The following is a 24256-nucleotide window of genomic DNA, read 5'->3' on the forward strand; positions in this document are numbered from 1 at the left end:
CCTCCTAAAATTATATTTATTCCAACAAAAAGTAGATCACGCTCTCCTCTTCTTACTGTGGTCTAAAAATAGTCATGTTTTAGTGAATGTCTTTTGAATGTAAATACGTAAGCAAGGGAAAAAAAATAGCAGTGAAAAGAAAATGAACAGACATTTCAGAAAGGTTTCAAAATCTAACAAATGGCCACCTCCCTCTAGAGCAGCTGCCGTCCCCATGTTCTCTGTACGTTACATTATAATAAAGCATATGGTGGTGAGAGCTGGCAAGTAGCACTTCCTTCCCTGACTGCTTCAGCTCCCCAGCGACATGCCAAAACGGGGCTCCTTCCAGATTGGTCTTGACAACCCTTTGCAGAAGCTGCTGGCTTTTAAAACTTCCTACTGAGCTGTAGCTAAATTTATTTCTTGCTGAAACCTGCAGTTTATGGCACCTGGAAAACAATTAAAAGGACAGTCTGAAGGGGTTACTTTTGAATAATGAACTAGGAACAGCTTCATTGACTCCTCAGAGAATGAAAACCCTTTGACAACGTTAGAGAGAACACCTTTGAATTGTGATTTGTAAATAGGAACTGAGTCTTTGTGAATGGCCTGTTCCTCCAGAGCTCAGTCACAAAGCAGCCACAAACTGTATGGTCTTCTAGCAGGAGACTGAGACAAGATTTTCTTCCAATAACAACTTTCTGCTGACCCTTTTATAATGTTTTCAAATGTTTCTTCCAAGTCTTTATATTATTTATGTAATAATAACATACAATTGTAAGTAAATACTTGCATGTAAACCAAACTGCAGACAGATGTTAAAAAACCAGTTGTTACAACTATCATATCAAAATAGGTTTCCAGACCAAAGTATAGCTGTATTATTAAGGCTTAGAAATAACCCAAAAGCTAGTACTAACCTAATAATGACTTTGGATTACAAAAGGAATTTTCAGAACTATTGCACCAGAAAATAATTGACTAATGAACAGGTTAAGAAGGGAGAAAGATAAAACTGTGGGTGTAAGTTAAAAAGGTGCTTCAACTTTTAAAATAAGATTAGGAAATTGTAATGCTTCCCTTTCTACCATAACACTTGCTAAACCTCATCTTACTCATTGCCATTTTTGATGTTAAAAGAAAGGACCTGGCAAGAACAAAGTGGTCTTTCCAAATTAAAATGTTAGGATTTCATATACTACCTGCAGTCTTCACTTGTTTTATGTTTTTCTTCTGTGTTCTACAGATTAAACTACTCCTTTAGAACAATGACAACTGTAAATATACCCATTTCATTGAGAGAAAATACCTAACTTGGTTGGACTGTTTTATCCATATTGAGTGTTCTATTTCAACTCCATTCACAATAGGCAAACAGACTTTTAAACAAACTTTTAAAATTAATTAGCAAAAAATTTCTGTTCTATATTATAAAAGAGAGAAAACGGACTAGGATGCGCAGGAATTTTCTCTGTGTATTTAAACATTATATATGCAAAAGCTAAAACAACTGAGACAGATTAATGCTGTTTGAAACGTGATATTTTTATTTTTTAATTCCTAATACTGTAAAAAAGGAGAATTACTCCAAACTGTAGTACTAGTAAATTCAGATATATTTGAGTCAATGGTATAAAAGAAGGCATCTAAAACAAAATTAAAACATACTAAATTTATAATCAAATGTATCAGCTTTTTATAGATTCACGTTTATTCAACTGACTTCAAGCTAAAACGAGACAGACTTAAAAATGACTCCTTATTTTAGAGGAAAACATAAAAATTAAAGGAGTTATTTTTAGCCAAGGATTAAGAATCTAAACCTTTGGTGACTAAATAAAGTTTGGAATTACAAAGTGGGAAATTATTTCAAACGATGTGCTCAAAATAAGAGCAGTAACACCAGACATCAGCTCTTCCAGCGCTCATTTATGATTTCTCTGGGATCTTGTTCCCACAGACCCTTCACCCCAGCTGTAATCCGGATTCTGATGCCAAACACCAGAGACAAATTTGCTTTAGCTTCTTTTTGGTTCTTTACTATTTGCTCTAAGAGTATTTCTTGTTTTCTAGCTGTATGGCCTCTGCATTACTACACACGAATGCAATAGAAACTTTCTTAAGGCTCGTCTGGAAATAGGCTGGTTTTGATATGCAGAGATTCTCTTACAGAAAATATTCTTCACTTTGATTTCCTGTTTCGAAAGTTTACTTAATAATCCTACCTGACTCTCTCCAACTCTCTGCAGTCAATACTGTGGAACTTTCCTTTGGTTTTATCGACCTCCTGCCCGGGTTATACTTTCCACATTATCCCAGTGTCACAGCGCCCTGCTGGCTTTCCCGAGTCATTATACATGACCAGCATGACTATACATGACTAATTAACCAAACGCCAAACATTTTATTAGAATTCTTGAAAAGTCTTATTCTAGATTAAAACAAAGAAAAACAAAATGGTGTCCGAGAAATAAGTTTCATTACAAATACCTGGATCAGCTCTATACTGTTAAAATGTTATGAATTTACTTTCTTAAGGTCTTTATTTAGGAATCAAAATTACTCTTTATATCTTATGCATATTCTGGTCTTTGCCACCCTTGGGGACACATCTAGAATAATATTATCGGCTTGACTGATGAGGAAGATCAAAATTTGTCCTGAGACTGTTTTTAACTAGTTCTAAGTAGCTTTTTTCATGTTAATGATTAATAAGTTGACTCTGTTTTACACAGAGTACAGAAAGCAGGTTGCTTTCTGATAATACACATGCTTTTATAACTCAGAATCATCACTGCAAGGTACAATGCTGTTGAAATACAGTTCGAGTCAGAAGTCAGTTTGAATTGGGGCCAGCATACGGGATTGAAAAAGAACAGTTAACAACTTGGGGCTGCTGCATAATCACTTTGGCATCAGAAGAGACAGACTGTGCTGACCTCATGTACCATTCGCAGCTCACTTGCTGGATTTAAAGCCCAACATTTAAAAGTTTAAAGGTTTGATTTTTTTTTTTTTTTGTAAATTTTTCTTATGTACACCACTCAGTAGACTAACATAGGTCTTCCCATTCACTTATACTATGCCTGTTCATCAGAAAGTAAAATTTATCTCCTTTTTACCTTCAGAGGATTGAAAAACTTCATACACTAAACAGATACAGATTTCTTCCTTCATTTCAAGCTCAAGCAAAACATGTCAATTCCAAAGAACCGGAGGTCCCTTAAGTATCCCTTAAGGATACTGAGCTTCTAAATTCCTGACTTTGATCAGTTTGCTCCATAATGCATCACCTTTTGGTTCCCATGATTACACATTCATAATTTCAAAGCCCTATCGTACATACATTTGGAGTTTGGCTCTAAACCAGATGACAAAAAATGTTTGGGAACCCTTTAATACATGTTGTACATGCTCTGGTAACAAAGACTGGCCATGTTTTCTAAATACAACAGGATTTGTTATTTCACATGGTTTAAATGGTGTTACACAGCACTGTATGGAAGCCAGAAAAATACTGTAGGGTAGCGTGTAATATGTTTTGAGGAACGCTAAAACAGCTCCTCCGAAATACAAAAGTTACGGGCTTAAACAAGAAATTAGACTGTGAAGTGTTTCTGACAGAGAGGAGACTCGTGGAAAAAATAAGACATTCACCACTAATGGTATAATATGTAATATATTGGGCTCGGGGATTATCACTAACAAGTTTTGTAGGAAAAAGAATCAGACAGGAAGAATCAAACAGAAGGTAATAGAAGGGAAAATGTTTTCAGTAAGTTCTCCCTTTATTACCAAGTCTCTCCCTTTTTCTTTAAACACTGCCTACATGATACAGACACACATCTCCATCACAGGCAGGAGGACATGGAGCGTTTGAATCCAAAACCAGTGGAAGGAACAGGATTAAGAGAAATAAAATGCTTTTACATGGATGTGTACTGGTAATCAAGCATGCCAGCAGTATTCCTTAGCACTAAAAAGACTACAACAAAGGAGAGTGTAGAGAGGGAAATAATAAATGGATCACATGAACAAATATTTGAAATTTCTCCATCGCTGACCTGTATTGATGTGTGTCCCATATTTCTATTTTGAAAAGACTGGAAAAGGGGACACAACAGGTAATTCCTTTTCTTTCCCATTACCCACAAAACCCTAATATCAATATCCACAGCTGCTCCATTTCATGGGCACCAGCAGCCACCATCATAAGTCTAGCGAAATCAAGGCAATTTATTCTAAATCCTGACTGACAGGCACTGATTTGTTAGCCAGCCTGATGCGCATTCCAGATCTAGACAACCTAAAACGAAAGCACTCGAAATATGTTTCAGCACTCACAGGAGAGATAAAATCTGAAGAATGAAATCAGAAAAATGAACAACAATATTGTTCAATAATAAAGGTACCCATTGGAAAGCTGTTACATCCTAGCAGTGGCCGGTGAGGCTGCGCGCTCCCCCAACCAGCCTCTGTCCAGCCCCTCGTTCCCATCTGCTGGGTGCAGGCAGCAGCCTCAGTCACTTAGACTTCTATGCCACAGTAAAATTGTAGTCTCAAAGTACATTTATATTGCATGTCTAGCTTGAGTCAGGACCCCAATTTGCTGGCAGTTCAAACTGTTAAAGCCATAAGATAACCTTCACATCCCTCATGGTTACAGATTGCCCAGGACATCCTGCTGAGCCCAGTGACGCCATCTCAGCAAGAAACGAGTAGCAATGAAAAAGCAGTTAAACAGCGTTCCCTGTCACCCGTCAGACACGTGTGGCACCCTCCTGATGACACTGAATTTTTGACCCTGTGTAGGGTGTAAAAAACAATATAGTTGTACAGCCAGAAAGATAGAATTATTTAGGTACAACTGGCATAACTAGATCTACCACAACAGTTGGAGGACAGTCAAATCCAGGCTTCCTACAAAGGTTAGCTCTGATGCAGGATATTTATTCAATTTTTAGGAGGATAATTATTCAATATTTTTTTTCTACTATCTGAAGACAGACTTGAAAACGATGCAACAATCTATTTAATTAACACAGTGCTGTGGTATCATCTAATTCTAATTGCTAGCACTTGAGATGGTACAAAAATGGTTTATTTTGAACATTTCTTGTTTCCTTAAATGATAACAAGGCGATAATCATATAAAAAGGGGCCAGCTGTAATTATGTGAGGTATCAGTGTGACATTTCCTATCAACATGGCGACATTCAGAGATCAGCAGTGATGTAGCTGAGCGAATATGGACTCACGTTTGTTTCAGCTCACATAACAGGAACAAGTGAAAAATGATGCTATCCATAAATTCCCCCAAGAGTGATTATGAAAGAAGATGAAATCATGCATGAAGAACAGACTGAAATGCTGGTGTGACAGTCTCAACTCCCTCTCTCACTGACTTACCTATTTTTACATTCAAAGAAAGCTAACACTTTGCCCTCAATTTTAATAGCAAATAATTAAATTACCCTTTTTGTTTGAAGGACAAATTTACCTTTGATTCAGTTGAATAATAAAAGGATAAGGCCGAAAAATACTACCACAAACATGAAAACCCTTTCTTCTTCTCACTAGCTAAAGGCAAAAGATGGATACCACAGTTTTGCACGTTTTTCACAGATTTAGAGTAGTTGAGGCTGGTAGGCCCCAGCCTCCCCCTTTTGGGAGCCCATCTAAGCCCAATGCCACTGCCAAAGGTGGTGTCCAGTGGGGATTAAATACCTCCAGAGATGGAGACTCCACAACCTCTCTGGGCAACCTGTGCCAGTCTTTGCCCACCCTCACAGATTTCCCATCTTTAAATGGAATTTTCTATGTTTATTTGCTCTCTTTCACTGGGCACCACTGAGAAGAGTCTGGCTCCATCGTCCTTATTCCCTCACATCAGGTATTCATACACATGGATAATGTCCCCTGAGCCCTCTCCAGGCTGAACAGTCCTAGTTTTTTCCATCTCCAACTTGCATGTCTGGCGCTCAGCCCCACCATCCACATCTTTAATGATGTGCAACAGTTTTGGCTGCCCGTACTGATCACTGGGACACACCACCGGTGATCGGCTTTCAGCTGGACTTCGTATCACGGTCCCCAGGGACCAGCACTTCACGCAGGTTTCCCCTCTACTTCACTGCCCACTTTTCTAGTCCATACATCATCTCTTCTTTTATTCCCTCTCAAGAACAGAGGATGTAAGTTAAAAATGCAGGCAAAACATTTATGTTGTCTGTGCATAAATTTTCATACAGGCAAAATGTTGACACATATGAGCAATTTGCACTATTCATATGAGAATATTACTAGATATAAAGAACTTGTTAGAACTAATTAGAACAAAAATTGCTAATTCCTTGAGCTTCACAACCAGAAAAACAGTAGGATAGCTATAGCAGAAGCAATATTGGAGGTAGTTAACAAAGCTAAATTTAACTACATTTATCTATGTAATTAATTAAATTGGGCCCAGAGCAGGATTTCTGATTAGGAAAACATTAACTGATTAAAAAAAATATATAATAATACCTTTTCATAAAGTCCAGCACATGTAACTAAACAATACTTATTCTAAGGAACCAAACATTGGCAAGTATATTATATTTATACATTACAGTTCATTAGCAACTCTGTAATCAAAAGATGTGCCACATAGGTTGTTTTCATCTCTCTAATTTCTACCTTTTCCTTCTTGTAATAAATAAGTCTACGTTTCAAGATTGAAATAATTAAAATAAAAGGTTGGATGTCTTTTAATTGAAAAAATGAAAATAATTTAAAAAAAAAACCCTCTTGATTCCAAAAGACAATTAATTCATGGCTGAATTTAAAGAGAGATACATTAATACACCACATTACAGTGCAAGGAATGAACTCTGCCTTGTTGCGACACTACTGATTTAATCACAGTTATGATTAGGACACTCCAGTCTTAGTGTTTCCAGATGAGATTGAACTGAATTTTACAGACACAGGTTTTTCTCCAGATTTCCCCCAGATGTTATTCATCTGTATTTAGTGACTCTCCTATTGGTACTGATCAAAACCATTCTTATGTTCCATGATAACATATTACTTATTGAATAATTTGGTTCTCTAATTTTGAAAATTACATATTTCTTTTCTAAATCTGGACACTAGACCCCTCCACTCATGTGGTTTTGAACGGTCCCATTCACAGGGAACTGGCAAATGTTCCATTTATACTAGTGCATGGCAGCTTTATTTAAGTGCAAGAACAACTGTTGACAAGTACCCTATGTAATCAGAATAATTAGACACAGCAATTGTTATTAACTTCAATTAACAACCAATTTGCTTTAAATATAGACTTGGTACAAAGTTTCAGTTCAAGCTAGTTAAAAAGAAAACAGCAAGAGCATGTTTTTCCCCTATTACCAATATCATTAGAACGCAGATCAGAGTGACAAATGTGCCATTTCTAAACCAAATCGATTAACATTAAGAACAGATTAACAGATTTTATAACTTTCTGATAATTTGTTCCATATATTGGGCAAAAGCTTGCTGTATTTTCACAAACGAAATCTGAACATTTTTATTTAAGTGCAAAAGGGAAACTGCACTTAATTGCACAGTTGTAATTGGTACCTCCATAATTACAACCAAACATCTGCTACCTTGATTTTAGATCTATTAGACTGAGGTTTTACTGCAATCTGATATTCTGGCTTCCCAAGTGTTGCAGACAGAAAAACCACAGACAGAAGACAAACTGTGTAACCTTGAGCTGATCGGGTAGTGAAAATTAATTTCAAGACAACATCTGCAGTTTAAAAAGTATATTTCCAAATTAGAATCAAGGCTAAGGATTTACATGCTTTTGCCAACACTAAAAGCATTAATACATCTGCTTTAGGGCTGAAACCTCGTCTTTTAGATTTGAGGAAATAAAGCTACATTTTCTTTAGTTATAGCAGTGATCTAACGAGCAATTGTACATGTGGAAAATGTCCTCTGAGCCACTCTAGTACCTGCTTTAGTCATCGCAGCATTTGTCTCCCTAGCAGCTCAAGACTTTCTCTCAGCAAGGTTGCCTGTGAAAACCTTACTCAACATTTATGAACGTATCACCATCAAAACTCCAGTTACATAATCTTGCTCACTTTCAATTAATTAGTTAACTCTCTTAATCGAAATTAATCACATTTTTCAAAGCACCTCCACTAGTAGTCTGAAGTGCATCTCACACATGCTTTCTACTCCCCATTGCATGTGAATTTCAGCCATAAAGTTGCAAAATGCACACCATCCATCCCGTTATTTAAATATACCAACTCTCATTTTAATTTGCATAACCTTCTCTATGCTTTTTACTAATTAGAACTGGAAACAGTTTTGTGCACTGCAGACATTAAATCAGCACTTTGGGCTAACAAATTGGAAAAAATGAAAACAAAACAAACAGCCAAAAAAATCCCCAACAATAAACAAACAACGCACAGAAAAACCCCACAAAACAAAAACCTAATCACAAAAAACCACCAACACAAAACACACACAGTGCCAGTACCTGAACAGTGTGCACTGTGGGAATGGCCACACTGTATAATGATTTAATCATAACATTACAAAGCAGAAAATGCATGGCCTTTGGATACGCACATCGAAAGCCTGAATTTTAACAAAAGAAACAGTCTTTACAGGTAGTTATCTGCACATACAGTCTTCATTTGTGTAAACTTATTGATACTTTGGATTTTCTACTTTTTGACTAAATAAATCTCGGATAGGAAAATTAAATATACAGAAAGACCAAACCAAACTGAAAAATCAGTCTTAATACATACTGGTTGCAGCACAATTATAAACAATTTGTATAGTTAGGGAGCTAAATTTAGTAAGTGCATAGCAAATCCAGCCACACAACACATAAAAGGAAGGGTTTTTTTCACTTGACTTAAGCTACTGATTATAGCCCATCATATTAATAATTACAGATCTTCTCTGTTAATAGTACTCATTTCCAGAGAAAGGAAAAGGGTTCTTTAAACATCCATTTCTAAATGAGTCTACACCCACTAAGCAGCTCTTTCACTTACCATACAAAATGTACTCCTCTTTAAATTTATATTAACACATATCAGCTGAAATTACTTTTAATTTGGTTTTGGTTAGTTAGGAGTTGTTTTTTTGATAGGCAAATGCATGAGCTCAAGTGTATCTAATATGTTACAGCAATGCTTATCTAATATTTTCTCAGAGGGATTTTTTTGCATGATTGATGGGGTAATGTTTGAGATGCATTATAAATTCAGTCCTCTGGCCAGTCCCTCTCCTTGGCAGGATGCTGAGAACGATGCCTTTGCTGGGCAGAAGAGCAGACTCTTGAAACTGCAGCCAATTTTTATCTGATTATTCATTCAGAAGGAAATGGAATTGATGGAGAGGTCGAACATACTGTCCTTTACAGGAAAATTCTCCCAGAAATACTTGCCTCTCACTTCTTCCAAATCTCTAGCCCTAGTAAACCAGCGCTGAGCGCCGTCAGCCCTTCTCCTCTGGAGTGAAGGGAGATGTAAGGTAGTTTCGTTCTCTGCTCACTTGAATGTGTAAACCTCAGAAAAATAACAATGGCATAAGAAATATGCAGTGGAACTTCCTAACATGTTCAATACTTTCATTCCGTATTATGAATAATGAGCTACATCTACTGCCCAACACCTATTGGCAATTCCAGTGTCCCGACTCCTGCTGCGTGTGTGTGCACTTACACACCTGAGGCAGGTTTGCAGTAGTCCTAAATTTTTAAAACTTCCTTTTAGAAGCTTAATTCTTCCATGCAAGGTGTCTGCCAAAACAGGTCTGTTGCTGAGGACCAGCATAGTTCTGACTGCGTTACAACACTCTCGCAACCTTTCGTTTGAAAACTTGCCGTTTCCCTGCTAGGCTCCAGCTGGGAAAAGGATTTTATGTAATGGATGCCTTCTGCCTTCTGTCCATCAAAGTCACGCGGCCCTGAGAAATCAAATCTATCAAAGCCATATGCCTTGGAGAAGTCAGCGCCCTTTGCGGTTTGCTCAGGGTCTGTGGTTGCAGTTCTGCAGAGCCCCATTCATTCTGGAGATGTCTCCAGCATATCTGGCACCATCTCTAAAGGGAGAAAGGCCACTGGTTTTGGACACCTTCCCACACATTTGTAAATAACACAGAAATACGACTGATTGGAATGCAGAGGAGCCGGGAGCTTCATGTACAAGTAGGGAAAACTGGAAGCTTGAAAGAAAAATTAGTAGAGGGGGGCAACCTGCAGAAGAAAGCAGGAGCTGCAGTTTGAAGCATAGGTTTTACTGGATATTTAATAGCAACTTTCTAGGACTAGCTGTGACTAAAAGAAAAATAGTATTTTGCTTACATTAATAGAAATATAATAAATCTTTTAAAGTGCAATTCCATTTGCAAAGAATAGCAATGCCAAGTTGATTTGTAAAGTAACTCCTGCGCATTTATTGCTCTGGAATTAGCAAGATGTTTTCACTCATATACTTCACTGCTGATCATTGTATTTCAGGCACTGTACCAGTTGACTTTTTGGGGGTTGGTTTCTGTTTTGGTTGTTTGGCTCCTGTTCTGGTTTAGTTTGTTTTGTCTGAGTTCTGAGAGTAAAAAGAAAACTTACTAAAAGCTATATATTATATAATCCATATTTATGTAACATATATCTGAAAGAAAATTAATGCCATATTTTGTTAGGAGGTAGTTCACCCACCGCATTGTTTTCTAATGAGCTTGTTTGTGAATCTTCCTTTGATGATAAACCCACTACCATTTTCTATAAATTATTGCATTTGAATTATTATCTTCCTGTTCCTGATGACAGAGAGTACAAAGAAAACCCCCACTAAACCAGATGTGCCTGAAGTGATTTACACCCACTCAAGTAAAAATAATAAAAGCTCCCATCAGAAAAACATGTTTCCTGAAAATATCCCCACCAAGTGTTAACAGTAAATTCTAACCAGCACATCAGTCGGATCCAAATGTGATGACTTCAGCTCAGTAGGGTACCACAGCCATGAAAAGAAGTACATATTAAAATGGTCCATTGTGCCAACATAATTTATTAAAAACCAAACAGAAACCTAAAACTGATCAGAGAACAATAAGCAATATCTCTATATCTAGATGAAAACACCTTGGAATACCTTGCAGGAAACACTGGCTTTTAAAGGCTGCTTTCGTCAACAGGCCTATTTGGAAATAGCTGGCAGTTATTTCTATAAGTGAATCATCTTATGCCAGTACAAGATGAATATAAGAACATGAAAGTAGGATAATAACGTAAAAGAAAATCCTATGCAAGGTAATAGGAAAAACATTGTTGCACCATAGCAAGTAAAAAAATCTAATTTACTCATTTTCATACAAGCAAGCAGGAAAAAAAAAAAAGCTAATGTGGTAAGTGATATTATGGTAACAAAAAGCTTCCAAGTGACTGTCAGTCCCATTTATAATCATGCAGTGATTATCCATTCCAACAGGAATAAATGGGATCTGCAATTACCAAACTGCGAAGGCAAAGAAAGGCAGTATGAAGGAGGTTTTTATTGCCCTGTTTTCTGTCACATGAAGAAAGAAAATAAATAAATATCATTTATCTTGATCATAAACTTTCAGATAGTATGGGTATCATTTTTCTGCTACATTCTACGGTGCAGGATTATTTTATTTATCCATCTTCTCGTCCTTTGTTTGTTGCTGAGGCAGAGCAGTCACCCCTCTGACAGAAACGGAGATGAGGAACACAGAAGATGAGCTGTCAGGAGCTGCAGTCCTGTGGCCAAGTCCATTTACAATTACAGCTCACTGTGCAATGAGAACTTCAGCAAAAGAACTCGTGCTATCTGAGGACATTTATCTCACTTTGTTTGCCTATTGCCGTGCTGTGGGGAAAGCTGCCTGGCCTCTGACAACCTGCCCACTCGTGAAGACACTTCCAGGGGGTTTAACGACATCAGGAGCAGATTTACAGGACGGCTCCCTGATCCCTCTTTGCTCAGGTAAATCCGCCCCACAGCCACAGCAGCTTTCTGGGCAGCTCAGCCCATTCGACCCCTCGCGTACAACTCTCAAAAAAGGAGACTTTATTAAAACCAAGCTTTTTGCTGGCAAGACAAAGCCCCTGCACCCCAAGGGCAGAAAGCCCATGACGGGGACAACATGTCCGATGCCTGACACATACAACGAGCCTTTTCTAAACACAGTCATTTCAATTATTAACTCCAGAGCTAATTTAGTGAGAAAAGCTACATTTGTACCTCTTATTATATAAATCTTCAATGCCAAGCGATGTATGCAGATTATTATTCTCTGCTAATTACCATTCCTAGAAGCAGAGACAATTAACTACGTGATCTATTATCTCTAATAATTATTATTTACACATTAAACAATATGGACGCTATAGGTTGTTTTTTTCCTGCCTAGTTTATTATCAGAAAATGCTTACCAAGGACTATATGAAAATGCTTTAAAGAAAACATTGTTGGGGATTTTTTAGTGATGATTGTCTTGCTTATATATAGAAAGATCCTTTGGCCTGCAGTGCCTGCTCCCATCGATAACACGTATCTACATTATACAGTTGCATAACACTAGGAAAAAATATGGAAAATGGAGATAAACATAGAAATTTACCTATAATTGTAATCATTTTGCCTATGAAGTAAACACTCTTACAATATATACTGGTTTTTAGAAATCGGTTCGATCAGGTCTTTTTTATTTTATGTTAAATGGCTCAAATGTACCATTTAGCAGGAGATTCAGAAACGCTTCAGATAAGATTTTAATGCTGTCTACTGAGCACTTTAAAAACAAGGACATATACAACTTTCACAAATTTCCACTACCAAACCAACGTGCTGAAAGCGGTCAATAAAAGACCTACATTACTATCCTCAAGTTCCTGCTAAGACAGCCTTCCTGACCTCCCGTCATACTCGACTGCAAGATGCCACCTTGAAAATAACACATTGATTTTGTGCAAAGCAGATTTACCTCTGTGTTTCTCCTCATATCAATATATTTAGTAACTTATTGTACCCTGGAGATTGCAGAGCACACACTGTAAAACCCGGAGCAGAGCTTCATGAGTTCATGCAAACCCACTTATTATTCTTTTTCAGACAGTGAAAAAAATTAGTATCATTGAATTTCTACACCAGTTCACCAACCTGCCAGCTGAGGATTCTCTTCTCAGTACCTTTTTCCGTGACATTTTACGGCTGGTTTTAAGTACACTAGAAGATTTTTTCATTCCAACAGGTACAGTGCAGGAAGACAATTCAAACCTGTTGCTCCTTCCTCTCGCCTCCCTCATCCAAAACCAGATGACACTCAGGACAGGCGAGCCCAGTGTCATTTCATGGGCTAAGTAGCAAAAATGCAAAGTTCTCACTGTTTACTGATTTCCAGGAGTATTATATAAGGATCAAACCTTCCACAGACCTATCCTTCAATAAAATGGCTGTCAGCACCACTCCTCCTCCCCATCCTTCTCAACCGCAAAATACAAATTACTGAAATCAGGACACATTATCTAAAGGAAAACGCCGGAAGAAAGAAAGATGAGGTAACAAACAAACCAACCAACCAAACAACAACAACAAGAAAAAACAACCACCACAAAAACCCAACCAACCAACAAAAAACCCCAAACAAACAAGCCAATCCATAATTTAAGCCAGGCTATTCACTTGGGCTCTCATTATCCTTACTAATATTTTCTTACCACTTCAGCCCCCATTCCTGTCCTCATTTTTTGTGTATTTGTTTCTTGTTTGTTTGTTGGTTGGTTTGGTTTTGCTTTGTTTTTTGTGGTGGTTTTTTGTTTGTTTGCTGTTTGGTCGGTTGGTTTGGTTTGGTTGTTAAGTATCTATTGGAACACTCTTAGCAGCAATGGGTGAACTTAAATGGATAAAATAAGAGATGACCTGAACCTTCATGCACAGTAAAAACAAATTGTAATTTTATCTGTATTTTAACACGAAGAGCTTGAGAATAGTTTTTAAGAAAATGGTAACCGAGAGTAAAAATATCTTTCCAATTCAAAATACCAAAATAACTAAAAAAGTAGTTTGTAGGCTAAAAGCTATTTTCTCATGGTTCTCTTTTGAATAAAGAAGAGAAATCTAGTGACATCCAATAGCAGTTTCATTTAGCATGACTGCCCCTGGCAGACAGCTGCAATAAAGTAAAGACTCTTTTGCTGTTGCCTCAGGAAATAGAAATTCTGCTGATTTTCTGTTGATAATCTCATCTATTGGGTTTTGAGCTGTGTGTACAAAACGAAATAACCAGTCTTTCCTAAACAGTGGAAGGGAGTGAATGTTTTGCACTTTCCTGTGACACCTCTGTCTTTTTTCCTTTAAGACCCTCGGTTAACAGATGCCGCTACACTGCGCCACACACTGTGCAATGATACGCCAGATTGTGAGAACCGAAAACAGTCCTCCTGCTGCAGATCCAGACATTCACCTAATACAGGCATAAGTAGCTTTTTTGCTCCCTGGGCATCTCTCAAGTACCAAACGAAATGCCTGTGCGAGATCCTAACAATAATGGGTTCAGCTGGGTCTTTTCCACTGGTGGTGAAAATTACTCAACTAAATACTAATTGTGATCTCTTCTTAATAGGAAGACATTATACCCATCCACCTAGCATGTCATCGATGCCCCCTGACAGTTTTCAGGAAGTTAGAAGAAACAGAAATACTTGACTAATTAAAATTGAATTTATGCAAGCGAGAGCTCAATAGGAGAGTCCAAATCACTAGTTATGGTATTTGGAGGCTCTATTTCATTATTGCTCCATGATATTCAAGATCAATGAACTTCTGCTCCAAGTACAATCAAAGCATTCCCAAAATGCAAGTTTTGTTTTCTGAGTAAGAGACGTTTCACAGTCCTCATCACAGCTCACAGGCAAAATGTACGAAGCCTCATTTTTACCTCCACGTATGAACACTATCTAAACCACCAGTACTGGGAAAGCAGCGTTTTCTGGAGAGCAGCTTCACATAAATAGCGCAAAAGCTGCATGAAAGCCGCTCTGAAGCTGACGGAATGCAAATCAGCTCACCCAGTAACTTAATCCTTGGGAAGCATTAAAAAGAACTATATTTAATGATGCTATTGTTCAGTTGGAATAATTTGTGTTTAATTTCTCAGGGAAATTAAAATCCTTTATCCCAAGCAGTGATTTTATTTTCTTTTTATATTTTTATCAATGGTTCAATTGCCCCTTAATCAAAAGACAATGCAAGGGGGAATATTTCTCATTTAGCAGATCATCTTGACTAATTTTATGGTCCCATATGTGATCACTCTGAACAGAAGTTCATACAAAGTGCAATTTACAGCACGCACATAACTAGATGACTAAAAATAGAATATGTAAAATTCAATCTTAGCGACATAACACTTATGTGCCCTTTGGGTTTGAGCTGATACTTGGAATTTGATTAAATAGGCTCTAAGAATGAGTGCACAAGCGTGCATTCAGTATTAGCAGCCAGAAAAACAATTCTGTGTACTTCATCCTGGAAACAACCCCCTTACCTATTTTTTACTGTATTTATTTATGATTTTAAATGAATGAGGGCTATGAAACAACACCTTGTATCTCAAACTTTAGCTTAAGGTTGTTAAAAACAATTAATAAAATGAACTCCTCTGATACTGGAGTTGATATTCTTATGGGGTCTGTAGTGCAAGGCTTGATCTTATTATGCTGTTCTAATAGCTAAAAAATAATCTTCCATTTTGCACAGGTAAGTTCAAGTAGTTGCCTCACATGCGTCCAGCACAAGGTGATTTCCAGAGGATTCACCCATGTATCAGTTTTACAGAGAGCTTTACAGTCTGTGTAAAGCTAGAAAAGAACTGAAATAATGGAATATTTACTCTTTTTAATAGGTACACATAACTAATTTCAACAAGAATCAATAAAGTCAAGTTAAAAAAAAAATAATAATAATCAATTTGTTAAGACCAAAGCAAAATGTTAGAACTGCTATTGACCAGAAATCTTTTGGTCACATGAAACAACTGAAAAAATGAAAGCACAAGAGAAAGAAAGAACATTAAACTTAATCTTACAGATACAGCACTCTGGAAAATCTGATGCCTTCCTCACAAACCTAAATCTATGGTATGGAAGTTGAACAGAAACACTTTGTCACCAGGTTTGATATCAAGCACTGCAAATGAACAGCAGAATGTGAGACAAACGAAGAACATGTGGCAGCGAGTCCTGCTCTGGCAGTCACACGGGACCCACCTCCCAACCCAACAGTACCAGTGATACAAGCACACGTTTATATAGCTACCTAGTCTCCTTCATCCTAATTTGTCTCTATTACCTTGTCTTAATCCCAGCCTGTGTGTTGAGGATGAGTTTGGTTCTTTTTCGACACGAGGAAGTACCTTAACCTTACTTAGGCTGTACCAATATTAAAACAACCAGCAAGCAAACGTTACACTGATTTGAGAAAGCGCGATCTACCCAGCAATATTTTTGCTGATTTACAAATAGGCAAATCACATTCCAAAAAGCCACTGTACAAAATGCCCACACGGAGCTATTACACAGCATTTGCGCTGAAGCACCTGAGAACCGCAGGCTCACCTTTCCCTTGTGCTCATCTGCTTGGGTTTGGCCCAGACAGACCATAGGAAAAGGACAGAGCAAGATTCAGGATTCAGCTGGGAGCTGGTGCTGCTGGCTGGATTTATGTAGCAGGAATTAAAGGAAATACATGCTCCAGCACTCAGGAGTATTTCACCAATTGTTTTCTGTGATCGCATTTTAAAAGACTACTTTTAAAACAAATGTGAGCTGCATTTAAGGCTATTACACAGCTCGGCATAGAGCTATAAAAAGGACAATACATAAATTCATAAATGAAAAAAAATGTATTTGTTCTGCAGTATTAAGATAAAGCTTGACCTTTCAAAGTACAATCTATCAGAACTGCAAACGTTTTTGGCCTCTTAATTAGCTCTGTACAGAAGAATCTAATGCCGCGAGCATTTGCAGACTGAATAAAATACTTCTGGATGTAATTCATTTGGAACCAGGATGAATAAAGGTAATTAACCTCATAGATTTAACCAATCCAATTTGTCCTATTTGAGAATTAATTGGAAGTTCTTAGACACACAAAAAATAATTGTACGTATATGAAATCTCAGTAAAAACTAGCTGTGCCAGCAAATCTACCTGCACCAAAGCTGGGCTATCCCAGCCTAACAGCAGCAGCAATTTTTTAAATGCAGCATGCTCTTGGACTTAATACATAGTTTTTACCACACCTGTTCTCATTTTGAGGACCTCAACAGCATTTAATGCTGCATAATCAACAGCCGGATGTTAAGGAATTAACATTGCTTAAAAAAATTACAACTCCTTCTGCTACTTTTCATGTTATTGACAGAAGCAGCCTACTTACCAGGATTTTTGTAGTGTAAGCACTGTTGATAGCAATTGCATTAACCAGCAGGTCAAGGGTTTTGGCGGGCACAGAGTCGGGGTCGGGGATCTCTTTGTAGTGGACGTCCCCAACGTAGGCCTGGACGACCGTCATCCGGTTGGTTGTCAGCGTCCCGGTTTTGTCGGAGCAGATGGCTGTGGCGTTACCCATCGTTTCACAGGCGTCTAAGTGGCGGACCAGATTGTTATCCTTCATCATTTTCTGAGGAAAGGCAAAATCAAAAAAAACCTTCAAGATTTGCTTTGACAGATTTTTAACATCAGATATAAAAAGCAAAAAAAGCATGGATTTAGTCTTGTTCATGAAAACACAATGCTCCCAAAACTAGGACTTTGATCAGGGCAAATAACACAGGCTCTAGTTACACACAACGAAACAGTGACTATCCTTGAAATAATTTTGCCTTTGATAAACCAACATAGTCCCATCTCTTTTTTCTCTATGTATATACATTTTAAGAAATAGCTAAAAGTGCAGAGATTAGCTAAAACTGGAGATAACATGATTTTTTAAAACAGTATAATTATAGCAAAAATTAGACTTTATTTTAATACTATTTCCAATGGCAGGATGTTACCTTGCAGCACATAGAGGGAAAATACATTTTGGAAAAGTGAAAAACTAACAAATAAACAAAAAACCCCCAACAAAAAAAAAAAAGTCTTTGTAGAGTGCTCAGGTCCCCAGTGCATATTTTTCACAAGATGCACAGTCATCCTGGAAATACGTATTATCCTGGTATACGTGTTCTCAATATTAAAAAACCCTGTGCCCAGTGAGCCGACCCTCCGTGCCAGACCCCTGGTGCTCCCAGGGCACCGTCTCAGCGGCCGCACACAAAGCTGTGCTGTGGTTTGGTACTGCACGTATACATACAGCATCACTGCTGCACGTGTCGGATGAAAGACATAAGGAGAATGGGAAAATACTTACAGAGCAGCTATAGTCTTTATTAGCAAAATCTCATGTTTGAGATGCGTCCTCTTTTCCTAATAATGGTCATGTTTGGCTACATATAAATCAGCCTATTCCTTCCTAATGTTCAAATGTTAATTTGTTTACATACTAAATGGAAATGAACTTTACAAAATCTCCAGCTAAGATTCCCAGAATGTTAAAATAAGGCCTATCTGACTAAATTGCTAAAACAATCTGAGAAAACTCCTAGATACATAATGGAGTAATCCACAAGTCCAGGATTTTAATCCTTTTGAATTTCCTAATAGAACCATTTACACTTACTACAAAAAAATGCAACTGCATTTAAGAAAAGCTCATGAAAGCTCCAGTGAAGCTCTTATAGTTTTTTTTGAAAAGTGTTACTGAAGACTTCAAATCCTCATTGAAACTGTGCAAGAAAATTTGAAGACAAAGTTATTCCATACCAAAAGACTGAAGTATTATCATAGTAAATTCTGTTCGATAAATTCCTGGTAACCTTGCAAACTAAGTAGGTATTTCTACTGTGTGATATTCCCACACCGTGTAGTTTTAAAGACATTTATTAGAATACACATGTATTTGTATTTATGTCAGAAATACTTTCAACATAAAGCAAAGTTTCACTTGAAAGAAACGTCACTCCTTTTTCTCCCATAATTATTTGTAACATTCCTTACCTTTACAGAATAAGCCAGAGAAATAGTGACAGCAAGTGGAAGTCCCTCAGGAACAGCAACCACAAGTACAGTAACACCGATAATGAAGAATTTAACAAAATACTGAACGTAGACGGGAGTGCACTCAGGCAACCACTGTTTCTTGTTGACCACAAATGTGTCAATGGCAAAATATAGTACCAAAATTATTACAGTGATGGCAGACATCACCAAACCTGAAAATAGAAACAATCAATTACTACAAAACAAAACACAATTAAAAGCACGTGCAATTAGAAATCTACATTTGGATTTCATATGGATTTTTTTTTAATTCTAAATGACATTTTTCACCAGTACCAATAACAATGATAGTGATAAATTTTAAGATGTAGAAAAACCAGTACTAGAATACCTTTGCAACAGCCATACATTGCAGTGAATAAGCAAACACTGAATTCTACAGAACAGCTGAATCACACTTCATTTATTTTTAAGCACCATCTTCCTGCTGCCTTTAAAACTTCTCAGCCAGTCGAGTTCGACAGGAGTTCTGCTGCTGCTGAGGCTCCGTTTTTTCAGTCCAGTGCATTACTTTGCCTGGTAGAACATTTACTTGTCCTTTTAAATGCCACCTTTTAAAAATTACTAGTTTATCCATACTCAAACATTCATCTTTCTTTTACATAAGCTTATCTTAAGAGGCTTGAGAGAAAAGGAGTCTCCTGCAGTTTATGTTGCTGTATAAACTATTTTAGAAAAGCCCTACTGATGCGTCTGGCTGAATACAATGGGACAATAGCACTGATCAGTTTTTAACTCGTTTTCTTGAAAATGTGATCTGTGCCAGTGTTTCCACGGTCCCCCTTTTCAAAGGGACATATGCAAACAGTGCATATTTTTATGTGGAGAGGCTCAAAAGACAGAGAGACTGGCAGGATAGTACAGGAGATGCTAATAAATATTTCCCAGAATTCACAATAGATCCCAGGGACTGAATGTGCTCTCCCAGTGCCACAGGCTTTGCTAGGATGGCATTCCTCCTCCACAGCTCGGTTCCTGGATTGGAGTGTACAAAGAAGAACTCCATTCCGACATCTGTTTTGCCTTGCTATGATTACTGCTCTTTGGCAGGTTCCTGTGAAGCAGTTAAGCCTGCATTTCAGAATGAATTAGTTTTTCTCTCATGAGATCATACAGTAGAAGGAGAATGCTGTGAATTTCACGTGTGACTGAAGTTATTAAAAAAATGCTAAAGGATGCTAAGGTTGACAGGAAACAGATGAGTCTGGAAGTTCACTAAATGCCAGAGGATACGGGAAAATCCATTAAAATACTGTACAGGCAAACACTCATGAGAACGCAAGGCATCCCCATAGATTGCCCAATGACAAAGAAAACCAAATGAGGCGACGATTAATTAATTTAATTCTTATTACTTGCCACATTATGCTTAGAAATCCCTATACAATTACTTTGAAAGTGATATTCACAGGCCTGCCAAAATACCAAAGAGAGTAATAATCAGGAGGCGATGTAGAAAGGTACTTAATCTAAGAAATTAATGATCATGAGAAACAAAGTGTTTTTCTATGAATGCATACTGTCGTACAACTAGCAACAAAGCAGAGAAGCTTCAGGAGGATGAAGCTGGGCAAAGCATGAAATTGGATATTAAAGAGATGATAACCATGGATTCTGCATCATGTGCCGTTCAGGCAAAGAGAGAGAAGTGGCATCACGGGGTTATGTGATCAACTAAGTGTAACAAACTTCAAAAGGAGTGAGGAGGAAGAGCAGGGCTGAAAATCAGACTGGTAAAAAAGGCTAAAGGAGACTGAACAGAGAAAATGTTAGGAATCTGTTGTAGGGCCCCAGCCAAGGATCCGGATGGAGATCAAGATTCCCTTTAATACCACTAGAAAAATGAACCTAATGAACATTATGTCATTATGAAAGATTTTCACTTTCTACCTATATGTTGGAGAAGTGCTACTTATAACAGCAGGGACCAGATGGTACTGGATACAAGAGTCAACAGATGTGTCATATTGGGTAGAAGGCAGGAACATGGATATTAAGGGAGAACAGAATGATTTCAGAATCTGTAAGAGGAAGATACTGTGTGAGTGATATTTTGAGATGATGTTAGAGATTCTGAAACTGTGTACTCAGAAGTTCTAAGAGGAGAGGAAATTAAAGCTGTAATTACTGCACTTGGGAATACTGCCTATGAGAAAAGCTACATTTCATTTTGATTCAAATATTCATTACAATCCAAGTTGCCCCAAGCTTCCAGCTTCTTGACAGTCAAAGCTGAGTTTTAGAAGATCTTCAATACCACATACTGTCCTTAGAACAGTATTATGATGACCTATTTTTAAACATTGCAGTAAAAAGGCCTATCACTTTCAAGAACAGTTTATTTTAAACCCCTTTGTTGCTATTCAGTCAGTCACCCAGCCATACCTGCTTTGCCTATCTGGACAGCCAGCTTGGTCAGCTTGCCCTGAAGAACAGATTTTTCTTTCTTGTGCATGTTGGATTTCTTCTTGTCTTTGTCATCTCCCTCTCCCCCTTCTGCACTCTTCAGCGGCTGCATCTCCATGGCAGCAGCCCCATCCTGCTGCTTGGCTGATAATGCAGAACAAAACGGTTACTCCAAAATATTCTCCACCCTTTCTCAGCGTTGATACTTACTGAATTCAACCAGCAACGCCCGTTCCAGGGGCTGATTGCAACACAGGTGATTGTCACTGTGCACAGAATCACCCTTCCCCCTGTGGCACACAGATGCCCCATAGGACCCAGTGGGGTTCTACAGGGCACAAACATACAAGGGTATGCACTGTGCCACTTGTCAAGCGCCATGAAAGACATTGGGTTTTATTTTTATTTATATATATAAAATATTTATTTTTTAAACCACCAATGACATCCTGTGTTATACACATATATAACACCTAATGACTTGCAAATTACTTGGCAAGTAACAGTACATCAGTACCGCAGGATTTCCTAGAATAGCAGATGTCAAATGCTTTGGCAAAGAGATGATCTGTATTTCTCTAAATTTTGGTATGTCTCATGGACTACAATGCACCATTATCATCATACTTTTAATTAAAACATTTTAAATGCATGTGGTTCCACAGACGATCTGTGCACCACTTCTCATGACTGCAGGGGCACCTCAGTGACCAGGGGACCACACTTTGCAAACCACTATTCTAGATAATACCAGGCTTTAAAAGTTTCCTTAGTATGTAGTGGTTAAGCGGTCTGATGGTGATGCCATCATCATTCTCCCATAAAAAGCATGCACAATTTAAAGGTTAAATCATCCTTTCTTGGAAGAATGCTAGTATGAGGAAACTTTAGTTTATTATCAAAGAGAAAGACATTTTGTAAAAGCAATGACATGCCAGTTTATATATGTGTATGTGTCTGGTTTGCACTGAACATAGATATAAGTAAATTAAATAGAATGAGATGAAACAGCTTTGCTTTGACATTCGTGAACAGATTGTACAAAACCATGTTTATTTGACCTGGAAATCCAATTTGTCTATCTGACCTTAAAACTTACTCATTTAATATAATTTTATTTGTTTGGTACCATTAACCACTGAGTTTATTTAGTTTCTGATCCATCACCTTTGCAATCTTTATTATTATCTGAGAAGAGAAAGTTGTAGTTTATTTACTTCTTTGGCATCACGCAAAGAAATCACAAAAGCTGTGTGCCATGTACTAAAAAGGGAACCATGACTTTGCTTCAGAGAAAGCAAAATATTTCTTTGAATTTCTTCCTGAGATTGCACATTAAATAAGAAACTCGTAAGATTCTTAATCTTCCCATTATTTATCCTTATAATATGCTTTTTACATTGCTAAATAACCTCTTCGCTTTAGAGTTTCTTTTTGGTATTGCTTCACCCCTTCCCTGCAAAGGACAATATGTCTGTACAATGCCATTAAACACCAAACATGATGAGACATATCAAAAATAGGACTGGAAATTCACTAACAATACATAGCATACGTAACTCGCACAAGAAAAATGAGCTTTGTGACATGAAAGTATTATCTATAAATGGCTTATTAGAAATACTGAACAACTTCTATCCTAAATACCTGATCTATCAACATTCTCTAAGTTACAATCTCTTTGGCAGGTTTTTTTGTTGGGTTTGGTTGTTCGGTTGTTTGTTTCTTTGGTTTTCTATTCTATTTGAACAGGGTCATATTTTTTACACACAGGCACAAATCACAAGTTTTCATTTTATTTTTTAACAGCATTTAACTACATGCTAAAAATCAAATCCACAACCTCCTTAATATGAAAGAAGATTACCTTTGTTCTGGCTGTTCTCCATATTCCCATCCTGCATTTTGCCTATATGATGAAAAATTCCAACAGACAACAGACAGTAAACAAACTTCACCCAAGACAGAACATGAACATGGGAATTTAAATCAAAAGGGCAGACAAAAGTAATGAGCATGTTACAGATACTCATTTCTGATCATTGTTATCATATGTTTACCTAGAAGCATGGACAACTTAGCTGGGCACATTGAAGGAACTGCACTCAAGGTCACTGTTGCAACATGTAAAACAACAGCACATATTTGAGAAAATGACATAAATTAAGAGAGTGAAACCAATAAAAAGAATCCAGGGGAAAGCAGAATTTGAATAATATTCCTGAACTGAAATTTCAGAGAGCTGAGGCTTAAACAAATCACAGGTATAATTTTGGCACACACCAGTACAAAGTATGACTTTCTTAACATATTCCAGAATTAAATTCATTATTTTAGTAAATCCAGACTAAATATAAAGAATAGTGCCAATATGATTTTAAAATCACACCTTCCTCACTTGTTGTTTGTTTTATTTAGGAAGTTACTCCTGTGAATACAAGTGCCAGGTGATCATCCTTTTTCAGATTTATCCTAAAGAAAGATTTGCCAAGTGCAGCTGTAACTTCCAATTTAATATTTTAGCTACATATAGCCTTACCATATTAAAGTCATTATTTGTTTTTGTTTGTTTGAACTGAAAATATACCATTTGAAAGTGTGTATGAAATGAAAATGACAAAATACAAATTAGAGCATACAAAACTTTGATATTCAGAATAACCAGTAAACAAT

The 24256-nt window shown here is 37.3% G+C and overlaps 1 protein-coding gene across 7 annotated transcripts in view; it reads right to left on the reverse strand.

Annotated features, from left to right (window-relative positions):
* ATP2B2 (ATPase plasma membrane Ca2+ transporting 2) overlaps positions 1-24256 on the reverse strand; it is a gene marked incomplete at its 5' end in the record, with an annotated part of 164422 nt that overhangs the window by 52837 nt on the left and 87329 nt on the right. For 4 of the 7 annotated variants that reach the window (XM_080350822.1, XM_080350819.1, XM_080350818.1 and 1 more), the window contains 4 exons: positions 17454-17696; positions 19115-19329; positions 21563-21727; positions 23451-23492. In XM_080350822.1, coding sequence (XP_080206948.1) covers positions 17454-17696; positions 19115-19329; positions 21563-21727; positions 23451-23492 — 665 coding nt within the window. The remainder of the gene's footprint in view (positions 1-17453; positions 17697-19114; positions 19330-21562; positions 21728-23450; positions 23493-24256) is intronic. The other 3 variants (XM_080350820.1, XM_080350821.1, XM_080350823.1) reach the window with 2 other exon arrangements.

The sequence above is a fragment of the Nesoenas mayeri genome (assembly GCF_963082525.1).
Source record: "Nesoenas mayeri genome assembly, chromosome: 10".
Classification (NCBI taxonomy): Eukaryota; Metazoa; Chordata; class Aves; order Columbiformes; family Columbidae; genus Nesoenas; species Nesoenas mayeri.